The sequence below is a fragment of the Lotus japonicus genome, chromosome 3 (assembly GCF_012489685.1).
Source record: "Lotus japonicus ecotype B-129 chromosome 3, LjGifu_v1.2".
Taxonomy (NCBI): domain Eukaryota; kingdom Viridiplantae; phylum Streptophyta; class Magnoliopsida; order Fabales; family Fabaceae; genus Lotus; species Lotus japonicus.
In genome coordinates, this window is record NC_080043.1 from 74,193,351 (window position 1) to 74,207,624 (window position 14,274).

The 14,274-nt window shown below is 39.3% G+C and overlaps 1 protein-coding gene across 10 annotated transcripts; it reads right to left on the reverse strand.

The window, feature by feature from the left end:
* Nucleotides 1–3,266: 3,266 nt before the first annotated feature.
* On the reverse strand, nt 3,267–7,634 carry LOC130745834 (boron transporter 4-like). 10 transcript variants are annotated; one of them, XM_057598241.1, is made up of 14 exons: nt 7,475–7,634; nt 7,237–7,360; nt 7,051–7,133; nt 6,727–6,919; nt 6,493–6,631; nt 6,064–6,229; nt 5,805–5,971; nt 5,432–5,605; nt 5,252–5,347; nt 4,704–4,820; nt 4,282–4,601; nt 3,925–4,192; nt 3,700–3,822; nt 3,267–3,593 (listed from the first exon to the last, which is right to left on the reverse strand). In XM_057598241.1, exons 2-14 carry the CDS (start codon nt 7,338–7,340, stop codon nt 3,543–3,545), a joined length of 2,001 nt encoding a protein of 666 aa, XP_057454224.1. In that variant the 5' UTR covers nt 7,341–7,360; nt 7,475–7,634; the 3' UTR covers nt 3,267–3,542. The 10 variants fall into 10 exon arrangements, with proteins under 10 accessions (XP_057454224.1, XP_057454223.1, XP_057454222.1 ...); XM_057598240.1 differs by having other exon boundaries at nt 3,267–3,584; nt 3,700–3,825; XM_057598239.1 differs by having other exon boundaries at nt 3,700–3,825.
* Between the last annotated feature and the right edge of the window lie 6,640 nt (nt 7,635–14,274).

Sequence of the window (14,274 nt, forward strand, 5' to 3'; positions counted from 1 at the left end):
GACACACATGACTTTGACCATGTTCATATGGATCACCGCAGAAGATAAGGTAAGGTTGTCAAGATCCCTATACACTTCCTAGCTATAGCTAGATCAAATATTTGAATTCAACCAATAATATATGCCAAAAGCCAAATCTCTTTAGTTTAAACCATACCCTCGTGGGGGTTGCCCAAGAAATGAGACATCAACACTGAACCTTGTGAGTGCACAATGTGCAATCATGGAGCTGTTATAAGAACAAAAGTACCTACCAACTCATCTTTATCGTGGGCAGCAGGCAACCCCATGTGACATACTTTTGATTTCAGTGCTTCCTACATCTTAAAATCGGGACCTAACTTTAGGTGAAGAACTATACTTAACTCAGGGATGAGAACTTTTCTATTTTTCTAACCATATGTGTCTAATTAAAATGAGATCTTCATCGTGAAAATCACAAGATATCTATTGAATTTGAGATGTTTTTATCCCATCTTGGTTGTCTACCAAACTAGATTAAAATATCAATTTCTCCCAAAATATATAAGCCAGGTCTCATTCATTATTCCTGAAATAACTGGTTCAATTTTTATTCTTGATTGAATCTTCAAACTTGAGTGGATGACCGCCCGGACAATAATAAATGGAGTATAAAATTAAGAGGAGTGAATTGTGAAACAAATTGTTCTTTGAAAATGTTCATGGACTTGAGAAACATATCTCACAGTCCCCAATTATATAGAATGTTGGTTAATTAGTCCATGTAGACAATAGACAACATTTTACAAAATTAAAAATAGCGTGATGTATATTTTTTTTATAAAGAAGAACTTATCAGTGGACAAATTTTTTAAGAATAACCAATTTGATTATTTACACAAATTAAATGTGATAAATATCTTAGAATCAAAGTTATTCAGGAGCTACCCAAAATTTAGTTTAGATGTAAGGAGTTAGTCATATATCTACTCAACATAAACCTTTTACACCACATATAAATATATAAGCGGTTGATTTAAGGAAAAAAATTATTTCATTTTGTATAATGTTTAGGAAATGATGAATGAATAGATAAATTTGATGTTGGGCAAATGGTACCAAGCCGAAGCCGGCAAGATTTGAGAATAATTGCATTTGTGTACAAATATTAGGCAGCAATTAACATGGTTGCATGTGTTTCTGTATTATTGTTTAGTTTCGTCTGGTATTTATTCTGTGCAGGTTCAGAATCAGACAACAGAAAATCTGCAAGACATGTTTCACCGATAAATTTGGAAAGAAGGCTAAACAATAAAATGATGCCAAGCGTTGAAAGATTAAAGAACCCGGTTAGGGTGGTGTCGGCAAAAATATAGTTGAGTTCAATTTTAAAATGATTTCAGCTTTATTTTAAAATCATGTAAAAAAATAGTTTTGTGAGTATAGTTTTTAACTTCTACAACAATACAACTACAACGAGTGATTGGTTTAAGTGGTACATATTTGATTCCCTTTAAGTAAGGTCTCGAGTTCGAATCTTGTAGATGAGAAACACCATTGCTAGGAGAGTTAGCCCTACTATGATGTGGGTGTTTCGGACTCGAACAAAATTGTCTCCGAAAGATGACATCTGTTTTAAAAAAAAAAAAACTTCCACAACAAATGAGATTATCACCTCACTATCGTCACCTCAATCTTCATCGCAACATTTTTAATTGTAGGCCCGTCTGGATTATTGTATGGTAGGATTTGGTTAGCCATTATTCATCTTCTTTTTCTATGTTTGCTTTATTTAGGTGTTCTTTTTTATTGCAAGATGGTATATTTCTATTAGTTAAAGCCTAGGGGGCGTTTGTTACAAGTTATCAAAAATCATACCTGGGTAAGTGGATTCCCAGGAATATGATGATGAGAATGTTATTCCCGGTCATCTTATAAAAAAGTGTTTGGTTGATAAATTCAATTCCCAGGTATGTTTTTAAAATTTATTTAATTAAAATATTTAAAAATATAAAATTTGAAATAAAAATTATAGTTAGTGGGAAATAACTTTCATTCCCATGGGAATGCAAGATAGTCATCCTTGAAGCCAGGAATCCTGAGTTGCTGAAATAAATTAAAATATTTTCCCCGGGAATGTCCCATGTCTGGGTATCTTTTTTCCTAATCTTATACCAAACAAAGGAATCTGCATTCCCACACTCATCATTCCCGGGAATGTTTTACATACCCATGTAACAAACGCCCCCTAGAATTTGTCTGAAATAACATATTAAAGCTAGAAGATCCTGGAAGAAACTTATGAAGAAAATTGGGTTCCCTCACGGCCCACGCCCAACAATGTACTAGTCCGGAGTCTGTTCAATTTTGTTATGGACTAGATTGTGGCCCAATCAGCACCAATCCAATCTACATGGGCCCATCCCAAATCAGTCGAAAGCCTGTCTGGCCCAACCAAGAAGCTCAACGGTCAAGCATGATATGGGCCGGGTTGGCCCAAGTGTAGTGAACATCACCCGGAATCAACAGATGATGGAGGATCTCATACTATCCAAATAAGGGGAACAAACAGTCTAAATAATAACTTTATAGGGCATGCACACCGCAAAGTTAGCAAAACTATGTGTTCTCTAACCATGTTTACCTTAAAAATTCAGTTCCTGTAGTTCGTGTATGCAAATGAGAAGAGTAATGATATATACACACCTCATTTTTTAAACACTTCATTTCCACCTCTTTTTATTTTTATCTCTCTCATCTTATCATTTATCACATCTCATATTTTCTCTTTCATACTTTTTTATTTTCTTCTCATCTCTCTCACCATTCCACCTCTCCACCTCAAAAGAGAGGTGTGGATGAAACATTACTCAAATGAGAATCCACTCTAAAAATTGTATAAGCTAATTTAAACATTCATGTACTCTCTTAAACACGAAACAACAATGAGATAACTCTACATTCCTCTTGCTTTACTCGTGCTTTTATGTTTTTTATGCAAAGTGATAAATCTCTACCTTTCATGGCTTGAATTTTGGTCAGACCCTAAAGGACTAACCCAACCCGAACTCCACTAGGAGCGACCCAACTCATCTAGTTGTGCTTGGACTAGCTCTATGCACACATCGTTATAAATAGGGGCGTCGTTCGTAATCAAAGATAGGTCATAGTTAAAATTATTTTGTGTGTTTAAATTAGTGATTTCAAAATTGATTCTTATAAAATAGATTTTGGTAAAATTAACATGCCTCGTTTTTTATGCTGTGACATATCGGCGAAAGTTTGTCCATGTCATCCATGAGGAATTACAATGACAAGCACTCTCAAGATTCATTACTCATAATATAGTACAAATTAAAGCACAAACTTTCTCTATTATTTAGCTTGTTGTACATTCTGAATTTCACAAACTACACACAATGCAAAGCTTGAACTCGGTTTGTTATCTTTTTCTTTTCTTCCAGAGGATATAAACAACGGTAATCAGAACAGGCCAGAGAAATAAACAGTTTAGTCAGTGACCATTGACCACTGCGGCACTACCCATATTTTATTTTGTTGTCCAAGTCCCTATATAACAATCATGAGGATTCATTTTCACAAACTATTTCATCAGGATACACCTGCAATCCCTAGGCAATGAAACAAATTCAACAAACTTTTGTAAGTGAAAGAAAGAAGAAAACATATTAGACATAGACTAAGCTTCAAATAAAGAAAAAAATGAATTGTTGTTACCTGACCATGCCTTTCCTCTCTAAAGCTAACACTTCTAACCTTCAACTCCCCTCTGCTAGTAGTTAACTCATCTAATATTTCACCATCACACATTTCCCTTGAACCAAAACTAGGTGACTCCATCTGCTGATAAAAGAAGCAAGTTATTCTCTTTTATATTGATGAATAAAAACAGAATTTGAGATCAAAGAGTGATAGGGAAATTAAGCATAATGGCATGCTTACACTGAAGGAAAGTCTTGGAGCACCCGCGATTTCTTCGTATTCAGCTCTATCTAGTTCACTTAGATGGTAAGGATTGAACAACTTAGGGAGGATATGTCTCCTCACCAAGATCAGTACAAAGAATGGCAAAGGGAACAAGATTCCGGCGATCGGAATCCATGTCACACCAAAACAAACCAAGAAATACACACACTGCAAGAGTGTGAAAAGGACTATGTATTTGATTGGTACCGATTCCACAAAGGAAGCATGATCACCCTCCAACAATCTACAAAAAAAGGCTGACATTAGTAGAAAGAATTTCTCAATTTCATGAAATGAATCAAAGAAAGTGAAATTGTAGTAATCTCCACTTACTTGTACCACCTACTAGGTGTTACAAAAAGAAGTAGTATCCTTTCCCAAAATTGGTTTCCAGGAAGACTATCAATGGCCATGTATGCAAAGTATCCCCACAAAACTGAAGTTGGAATCTTTTTTATGATAGGCATAGCGAAAACCGATACCCCAACAAAGAGTGATTGCAGGAAATTACTCACTCTCTGCTCATTTACTCTAACAGGAAGATATGCATCAATGTGCTTCTCAGGGTCAAAGGTATCCTTTTTATTGTCTCCTTTATCTTCACCTTTGAGGACAACCTCTTTCAAGTTCTCTAGTTCTTTTTCCACATAAGTCTGCAATTTAATCATACTCGGGACCAATAAGGAACTTCACTTTTTGTTAATTTATTTGAAAGGAACAAGATTGAAGATCAATTATAGAACTTCAAGACTTACAACTGGGCTACTGTCCATTTCTACAAACACCTCTTGCATCTTCCCGTATATTTCAAAGTTGCTAGCTTTCTTTTTTATGCCTTCCCTGGCTGTTGCAACCATCTTTCTCCGAATCATCTGTAATCCAAAATTACTATATAAAAAAAGATCATATTTAATCATAGTAAAAGAGAAACAACAAGAAGTCAACAACAACTATAGACTTCTCCCACTAGATAGAATTACATACATGGATCAAACAATGTTATAATGCCTTATAATAAGTCATGTCTCATGTCAAGTTATCTAATTCCATACTTTTTTTCATGGTATGGCTTATAAATTTAAGGTGCCCTTGGATAAACATCTTAATTAAGTATTTACGTCAATAAGGCTTATTGCATAAGTGCCTACTCATAAGTTATTTTGAGAAGCTTATTGAAATAAGCTCAAAATAGATTATAAGCATAAAACAACTTATAGGTAGGTTATAAACTATTTACATGAGTTCTCTCAAATACTTGCATAAGTGTTTATACTATAAAACCTCTAATAAGTTATTCACATACCAGACCCTTGAGAACAGCAAGGCTCTTGGTGTGCATAGGAGATTGAGGCAGAACACCATTTGAAGGGGGTAAGCCAATTAATCCAGAAATCAAAACCTGAAATGTTTTACCCCAAGAAAAGATCATATTAATGATAAGATTCATAGGTAAACTATTCTGTGTACAAAGAGATACACATACCATTAATCCAAGTAACAATATGTCATAATGATATGCAGTAGGTTTCTTGAGATTGAATTCCTTCTGTTGCGTCATCCCGGATGCAACACTATGGTCAAAGAAGTAAAGCATTGCTACCATCAAGGCAGGAACAAAAGCACCAAAAATATATGTTGGAGAAACCTTCCCCATATCCTGTAGCATATGTTAAGTCAGTATTTTCCACAACTACAAAAACTAGAGTAAGTATGACTTAGTTCATCCTTCTATAATAATTGATTCTAAAGCTATAATCAATTATGGGGAAAAGCTTCTGTGATTAGCTTATGGGTGCCAGAAGATTCTAAGAAAAAATAAGTTGATCCGAACATGCTATTAGTACAATATGAATTACTTGGATTACTGTCCAATGGCGCGTAGATGTAGATTCCCAAGCCAAAGGAGCAACAATTCTTCTTGGGATTTCTGATGGAAGTTTACTTGGCACTGTGTATGAGAAAGCTGTCCACACTACCACCAAGAGAGGCACCCCATAGTCTGCAAGAAAACTTCTCAACCACCCTGTTGATCAATAAACAACATTGTGTCATATGAACATTCCTCATGACAATCATTGGAATAATGGCTCAACTCAAACGATGCACTTAACAAACCTGTCCCATATAACCAGGACCTGGCTCTTCTGCTCTTCAATGCAGTATAGAGAAGGCCAAATGTGAATATAACACCTAGTAACCCATTCACATAGAGCCAGTGAAATAGGTACTGGTTTGATGCTGAGTTTTCATTTTTAGGAACTTTAAACTCCTCCACCATACCCTGCAATTCCAGAAAATTGTATTGAGAGTCCTTTTTCCAATGTAGAGGGCGAGCTTTGGCGCAACAATAAGGTTGGTGTCATGTGACTTTGCGGTCACAAGTTAGTGTCATGGAATAAGCCTCTTGCAAAAATGCAATGTAACCCCTTGGACATCGGACAACTTTGCCCTTTTTAGTCCTTTATATTTCCTTATTCAAAATAATACTTCATTTGATCTTGGATCCAAAATTTTCAATTCTTGAGTTAGATTTTAAAAACGGACCTTGATAGCCTCTTGAAGGAACAAAACTGTAATCAACATGCCAAAAAGCTCTTCAGCAACCCTCGTAAATCTGTTGACGATAGTGGCAGCATTGAATGCAGCTAGGAGAAACAGCAACAGAGCAGTCCACACACAAACCCTGAAATCTCAACAATGATATCAATCAGAGTTTAGACTGTTATAAACTTTGCATTTGTCATGAACTTGGGTTATAGGATTTTTTTTTTAAATTACCATCCTGCCCAAGCCAAATAGAGTTCTTGTCCCAAACCATCTCTATTTTTGGCAAAGTTGTAAAGGTAAGTGTACATGATGATAGTGGGTTCTGCAACTCCTAAAATAAGGAGTGGTTGGCCACCAAAAATTGAGTGTATGATTCCACAAAGCGCCGTTGAAGTTAGTGTTTCGACCGTGCTCAAGCTTCCATCTTGCCACAAAACAAGAAAATTCTTCAGAGTTCAGCCTAATAGACATTTATGCATTTAACAGTAAAAGAAATTGTTGCTATTCTATACTTTGTTACATGACTGTTGGAAAAGATAGATAATGAAGAAGAACCTGTGTCTCTATTCAGCTGCGCGCCAAAGGCAATTACAGGAAGAGCAGAAGCAAAGAAAATATAAGTTGTTGGAGCCAATAGCCTATCATTATTCGGAAAAAAAGAGAGTACAAGCTCATTAGATAGATAGAGTTTTCTGAATGTGTGACTTTGATATTCTGAATTTGTTGCAATAAGAAACTTACCCAAATCCTGAACGAAAAGCACTTGTCCAATCATCTTTATAACACCTTGCTCTTCCTTGAATGTCATTGACAACTCCTTTGAAAGGTGATTTTAAGCACTCCATTTTTGGCACAAGACCTGAAACTAAATTGATGCATAATTTTTTCCTTTAAGAATTAGTAGTAACAACAATAGAAATTTTACCAAGAAGACAATAAACAATCATGTCCTTTAGAAAAAAGTCAAAAAAACACATACATAATCGATTGCAACCTTTTCTTGTTCAGAAAGATAAGGTTATAACTCAAAAAACAAGTTCCCTGTCTCCTCTCTAGAGTGACTATAACTTCTTATCTCAGCTCCTTTGGTGTTTCTCTACTAAAACGATCTCTATTATCTCTCCCGTTTAAATACTAGTTTCTAACCAACTAACCCAATACTGTTTCTAAACTATGCTTCTATTTAAGGCGCATAACTTCAGCAATGATTTTTCAAATCATTTGACATATATGATTAAATTAAGAGGGCCGGTCTCAACAGCCACAAGGTTGGTTATGTATCGTCTCGGACTGCCCGAATATTTGACAACTAAGTAAATACCATGTTGTTTGACTGAAACGACTAAAGCCAGATTCATCTCATCCAACACTTTAGCAGAGCGGAACAAAGCTCATACACTTATCAATGAATGTAAAAGGTTATTAAGAATAATCTTCATCTCGGAAGTCTTTCACAAAAGTTTCATTAAGGCCAACAATTACATGTCTTACGATACCTATAATTACAAGTTTGATCCTTCACTTACATAAGCATTACTTATTTTGCTACATGAATATTCTTCCAAAACTTTGAGGTTCTCTCTCTGACCTAGGAGCTGACTTGAGTGTTCGGGTGCATTTTGCAGGTGAACTCCCCACCGTACTCTGCCATAGATATAGCTATCACCACTAGAGGATTTAGTCTACATCCACTATACAAAGATTAAAGATTAGAGGTGTTCAAAATTCTACTTCTAAAAGAATAGGACTAATATCAGTCAATACTAAAATATCAAAATAAGCAAGTATTGAGAATAGCTTAATGTGGGTATTCAAATAGAAAAAAACCTTGTAAATGTTCAGTTCAGATGGAGATTCTTGTGACCAGCTCAACTTGCAGCAAGAGTTTAGATTGTACAAATTGGGTTTCGTCTACCGTGTGTCAGTTTGAAACTGACACACGGTGCTGCAGTTTCATTTTCACCAATGAATATAATATTTTTTTAATTCAATGGCCAAGATTAATTAACATTAAAAGAATTTATTTGTTAAATATATATTAATTTACTAAAACATCCCTACTTCTTTCTATTCACCATGTTAACTCCGTCCACCACCATTCCAGCGACCCACCACTTCTTCTTCCTCCACTGCTACCCTTTCTTCTCCTTCCCACTGCTCTTCATGTTGAATATATTTTGATGTAAGATCTGGAAATTTTGAATTTGGGATTTTTGGTGATGATGGTGAATTTTCGTACCACTGAGAACCCATAGCCGCCACCACCCCTCTCACTCCCATGGCAGCGCCGTCACCACCTCCCTCTCCCTCCCTGGCCACCACCACCGTTCGAACAACAAAACCAGATCTCCTCCATTGTAGGTTCAAAGCCTTTTGCAGATCTTATTATTTATTTGCGAGAATAAAATTGTTTCTTGAAGTCATAACAAAACTTATAACAAATAAAATAAAGTAAAAGAAACTCTAGAACGAACAAAAATACATCATGAATCGGATCAAGCTCCAACAACTTCAGTGGCTCCCTCAACAACTGTTTCCTCAGCAGGCCTGTCCACCTTTGTGCCGACATCCTCTGAATAATCACCATGAACCTCCATCAGCTTCCCAAGATCAAACTTAGGGGCTTTCAAGATCTTCACTTTTCTAATGAATACATTCTGTAGAGGGTAAATGCTAGAGGTTGCCTTCTCAATCTCTTTCCCAATCATTTCAGGGATAAACTTACGGACCAACTCTTTCAGATCACAGGATGTAGCCTGGTTAGTCATGATCTCCCTCATTTTCCTGCGGATCTGTCTAATCTGGCATTGTTTGAGGTTGCTGCTAGAACTGGGGATTTGCAACCCTAAAGCCCCAAATCTGGAACCGCCAAGCGCAGCAGTGCCACCGCCGACCAGTCCTCCTCCTCCGGTTCCGCCGCTACTGGTTCTGGATCTGGGTCGGAGATGTTGGCGGTGGCTCAGGTTTTGCAGATCGGAGATGAAGAAACTGTCTCGATGCCACCATCCTCTCCGGTTCCGCCGCTACTGGTTCTGGATCTGGGTATCATGGGTGTGCGATCTTGAGTGGTGAAGGCGGAGGAGGGTGGCAGCACTGGCGGGTGGAGGTTGCGGCGGTGGAGGAGGATCTGGGGTGGAAAGGGAGGAACAGCAATAACAGTGTGTTGGTGACGGTGGAAGGAGAAAGATGAAAAAATTTAAGTAAGAAAGGTTATTGTTGTCTTATCACTCAAATAGTAAAACTGAAGCACCGTGTGTCAGTTTCAAACTGACACACGGTAGGTGCAGCCTACAAATTGAAAGAAACTTCTAAACCAACAACTAAGAGATATGACACAACTTTCTGATAAAGTTCGATCTATAGAACAATAATTAAAGATTGAGAAACAAGCCTCCTCAAAACCATAGAATTGACTTTGTTGGTGTTTACACTGATTTTTGGTAAACAAATATCCTCTTAGTTCGACTAAAGGAAGTTTAGATTTCAGGGTCCTTTTGAGAAAACGCTTTGCCAAAGTGTTGTGTGTGAATGACTGTGTTTTCGACAACAACGAGCAACTCAGGTGAAACTAGATTTCATTAAACGTGAGTCAATTACAAAACAGTCAGATAAACTACAATAACATGAAAACTACGTGAACCGCAGATTTCGACAAAACAAACTACACAAAAGAACTGGAGATCAACGAGCTGAAATGCAAGGAAACTAAAGTGTTGGTTCTGCAACATACTCCTCCATCATCACGTTTTGCTCCTTGAGTCTCATTGACGCGGACATTTAGAGCCTTTTGGTGAGTTTTCAGAGTTTGAGTTGGGAACCCTCTTCCTGAATTGGATTCTCCTATTTATAGAGCTTCGTGCCCCGCGTGTCCTTGACGGTTTTCCTCCTCAATGGATAGGTTCGTGGGCCTGGTTTCCCCCCACGATTTGATGCTTGCTACGGAAGTTCCATGCATGGTGGTGGAGATCGTGTGCTTCAACTGCTTCAACCGTTTCCTGGCCACGTTTTCGACCATCGTGGGGAGAATTTGACTTGGTCAATGTGGCACGTGTTACATGTGCTTGTGTTTAGTGGTGATTGTGATTGTCGAATTTGGCTGCCCCATTAACTTGGTGCATTTTCCTTTCCCTTTCTTAAGTCCGAATTCGACTATCTTGAGTGTTTTGGGCTGAATGCGTTTTTTTCTCTCTTGGGCCAAAATATTGGGCCAACAGATGCCCCCCAAAAATGTTGATTCTCGACTGTTAGATCTTGGAGGGATCAAGCATTTTTTTCTCGTACAATTCGACGGAGCTTGACGGTTGTTCGCGACTTTCCACTTTTCTGACTTCAAGTCCCATCAGAGATCCAATCGTTTGACTTTTCCTCCAATCAGAAGCCTTGACGTCTGACTTCGTCTGCCGTGTGCCGTCTCTACTTTAGAGTAATCATGGCCCTTTTCTAGCCTTTTCATTAGGGTTTGCGGTTATATAATAAAATAACCGTTGGATTTCAAAAATTTTTATGCAACGTTCTATAATGCAGCTTCACGTCCGACTCTTCGTTTGCCTATAAATACGCCATTGTTGGCCTTCTGCAAGCTTTACCGTTTTTTCAAACACTCAAGCTTTCAAATCCTCAAGCTTTCGAACACTCAAACTTTTGCCTGATTCTGCTTGTGACCACCTTCCATCGTTTGGTTTCTGTTTTCCCGGTGTATTCCCTGAACATTTCTATGGCTTTTGGTTCTGGTTCTGACAATGTCATCCCTTTGGCTGCTGCATGTGAGATGAATGAAGCCAAACGCACTCCCATTCCAGATCCGCCGTATGACGTGGAGAAACGGGCTATCTGGAAATCCCAGGTATTTATTCCTATTTCTGTGAATGACAATTTACGTGCCATTTTAGGCCATTTGAAGAAGGCAAAGAAGGGCAGGCCTAACAGTCTCCCTGAGGGCTACGAGCATTTTCACCCCAGCATTCGTGGGGATGAGCTCATTCTTGCATTTCAACCTTCTTACCGCTTCCCTTTTCTGAAAGATCCCAAAAGGACTTTCAGGTCTGCGCCTCCTAACCCATCTGCTGGTGAAGGAGCCTATCTGAGATGGCTCGATAGGGTGGAGGCCAGTAAGTCTGGGCATTGGAAAGTGACTGGAATTTTCGATCTCATTCAGTTGTCGAGGTCGCCGATTACTTATAACCCTGCTATGCTTCTGAGTTCTCTTTTCTATTGGGAGCGGTCCACCAATAGTTTTCATGTCCCCCTTGGGATGCTTTCTCCCACTCTTCTCGATGTTGCTGCAATTACTGGCCTCTGGGTGGTGGGTGATGATTACCATTCTTCTGCTGCTCCCACCAATCCTATTGCCATTCCAACAGATAACATTGCTTTCAGTAAGTTTATTAAAGATCACTATGTCGAGAATGGTGAAGTCTCCGATGCTGAGCATGTCGCGTTTCTACTGTATTGGCTTTCTGCTTATGTGTTCTGCACCAAGTCTTTGAGGATTCCGGCTAAACTCCTTCCTTTAGCCAATCTGTTACACGAGGGTCGAATTATCGCCATGGCCAGGCTCGTGCTCGGTAATCTCTACCAAATGATCAATGAAGCGATAACTGACATTCGAGATCCTAAGGTTGCGTCTTTGAATGCAGCTGGTCCTTTCTGGCTTCTTCAACTTTGGATGAATGCGGTTTTCGAGCCATCTCTTCCAGCCAAGAACCCTCCTCCTACGGTGTCTAACACAAGGATCGATGCTTTCAGGCTTGAGGCTCTCACCCCTCCTTATGATGCTTCCACATTCGAGTTTGACTTCAAGAAGTATTTTACCCTGTTTTTCGAGCTGAAGCGTTTCCGCTCGAGCTTTGCACCGTACCACAAACCTTCTTATGGCCCTCGGTGGCTAAGGAACTCTTACCCCAATCTTCCTGGCTCAGAGAACCTCTCTCAGCATCAAGTCGAGCTTTGGCAGACTATATTGTCTCCCAGGGTGTTAACCATCAACTTTGCCAGTAATGATTTTACTCTTTGCGGTTACAATCCTCAGCTTGTGTCTCGACAGTTTGGGCTGAGTCAAGATTTGCCCAATACGTTGTTCGACAAATCCCTCATCCTCTATCCTGGTACCATCACCAAACGTAGTGTTTTCGACACTACCATTGGTTACTATAACGAGGAGGAGCTACTTGGTCTTAGTCCTTTCAGTTTCACTCCATCCTTTTACGTCACCCAGGCGTTCAAGGCGTGGTGGTCTGCTTATTGGCATGATATTTCGACGCCAATTGAGGATTGCTTCCAGCGCATAACAAACATTTTTCTTTTGCAGAGGCAGGCCCCAAACAAAACCAAAGGTATGCATACATCTGAGATCAACGCTTTTCAACAATTCTTCGGTGTAGTATACTTTCCGGGTCCTCGACTTCAGGAAACGGTTGCCAAAGCAGCCCAAGTTCTCAGGCGAATGTGGGAAGCTAAAGCCAAGAAAACTCGATTGAGCCTTCCTTCTGATGAGGATGGTCTTTCTTTTATTATTCGAAAAACCGGCTTTAGGTTCCCACCACTGCCTACTTGTAAGTATGCTTTGGCTTTTCCGGTAGTGCTTCCTAAGTGGGTTGATCATGTAAGTATCAAAAACTTTTACCACGGTGCACTGCCCTCTCGGAAGCGGGTGACCTGGACCAAGCGTTACCTGTGGAATTATCCTCTCCATGTGCCGGTTGAAATCTTCAACCACATATCGATAAGAACGCTTATTGGTCAAGGTAATTTTTTCGACCTGGCATCTCTGCGATATTTATAGCTTAATCTTCCTTTGTTTTCCTTTTGTAGCTGAACCAATTCCTCGACCGACCCCTCATGCTTCTCCTCGGGTGGCTTCTGCGATTGTTGAAGTGGAGGATGATGATGATGATGACGTTGCCTTGGCTTATAAGCTCAAGATTCCTAAGGTAATACTGAACCTTGTGAAACTTTGACCTTTACTCGACGTGTATATCTTTGTGATCATTTGCTTTTGTTTCAGAGTCGAAAACGGGGGGCTACCCCTACTACTTCTGCGAGCCAAAAGAGGGCTAAAGGTGCTGGTGACCCTTTTGCGGGCAATCCATCCCCTGCTAAATCAGCCAGTCAACGTGAGGAAGTGCAGCAAGGTGGTGAACAAGGTGTTGATGAGCAGGCTTCTAATCCTCTGCTTCAAGGTACTACACCGATTCCTGTCGAGATGGCTCAAGCCAAGAAGACCTCCGGGAAAAGGTCTAGTCGCAAATCTGGTAGCTCCTCTTCCCACCATTCTAAAAGTTCAACCAGTTCCAGCCCCCTCAAAGCATCTGGCCCTAAGGTAAATTCTTAGCTCTTACCTCGTCTCAATTCGCTTTCTTTTCTTCTTTCTCAATCATTTTCACTTTTGTTCTTCAGAGGGTTGGCATGTCTAAAATGGCTGTACCTCGAGCCACGTGGTTTTCTTCTAAACCCCTACCAGTTGTCCTGTCTAGTTCTTCGAGCAGTTTAGAGTCCTCTAATTCGAGTTTAAACTCTACTGAATCAGACCCCGTGTGGGACAAGCTAACGTTCTATTTTAACTCGAAACCAATTGCTTGGCAGCATCCTGGTTGTGAACCCTATTATACCAAAGAATGTCGAGATAACCTTTCTAATTTTCCTCCGCAGGATATGCAGAACATGCCTTCCCTTGCTCGCGAAGAAAATGTACCACATGATGAGGTGCAGGGTAGTGAAGGTCAAGAACCTCCAATCATTCAGCCTGATCAAGTGATTGGTGTGATGCCCCCTCCTAAGGCT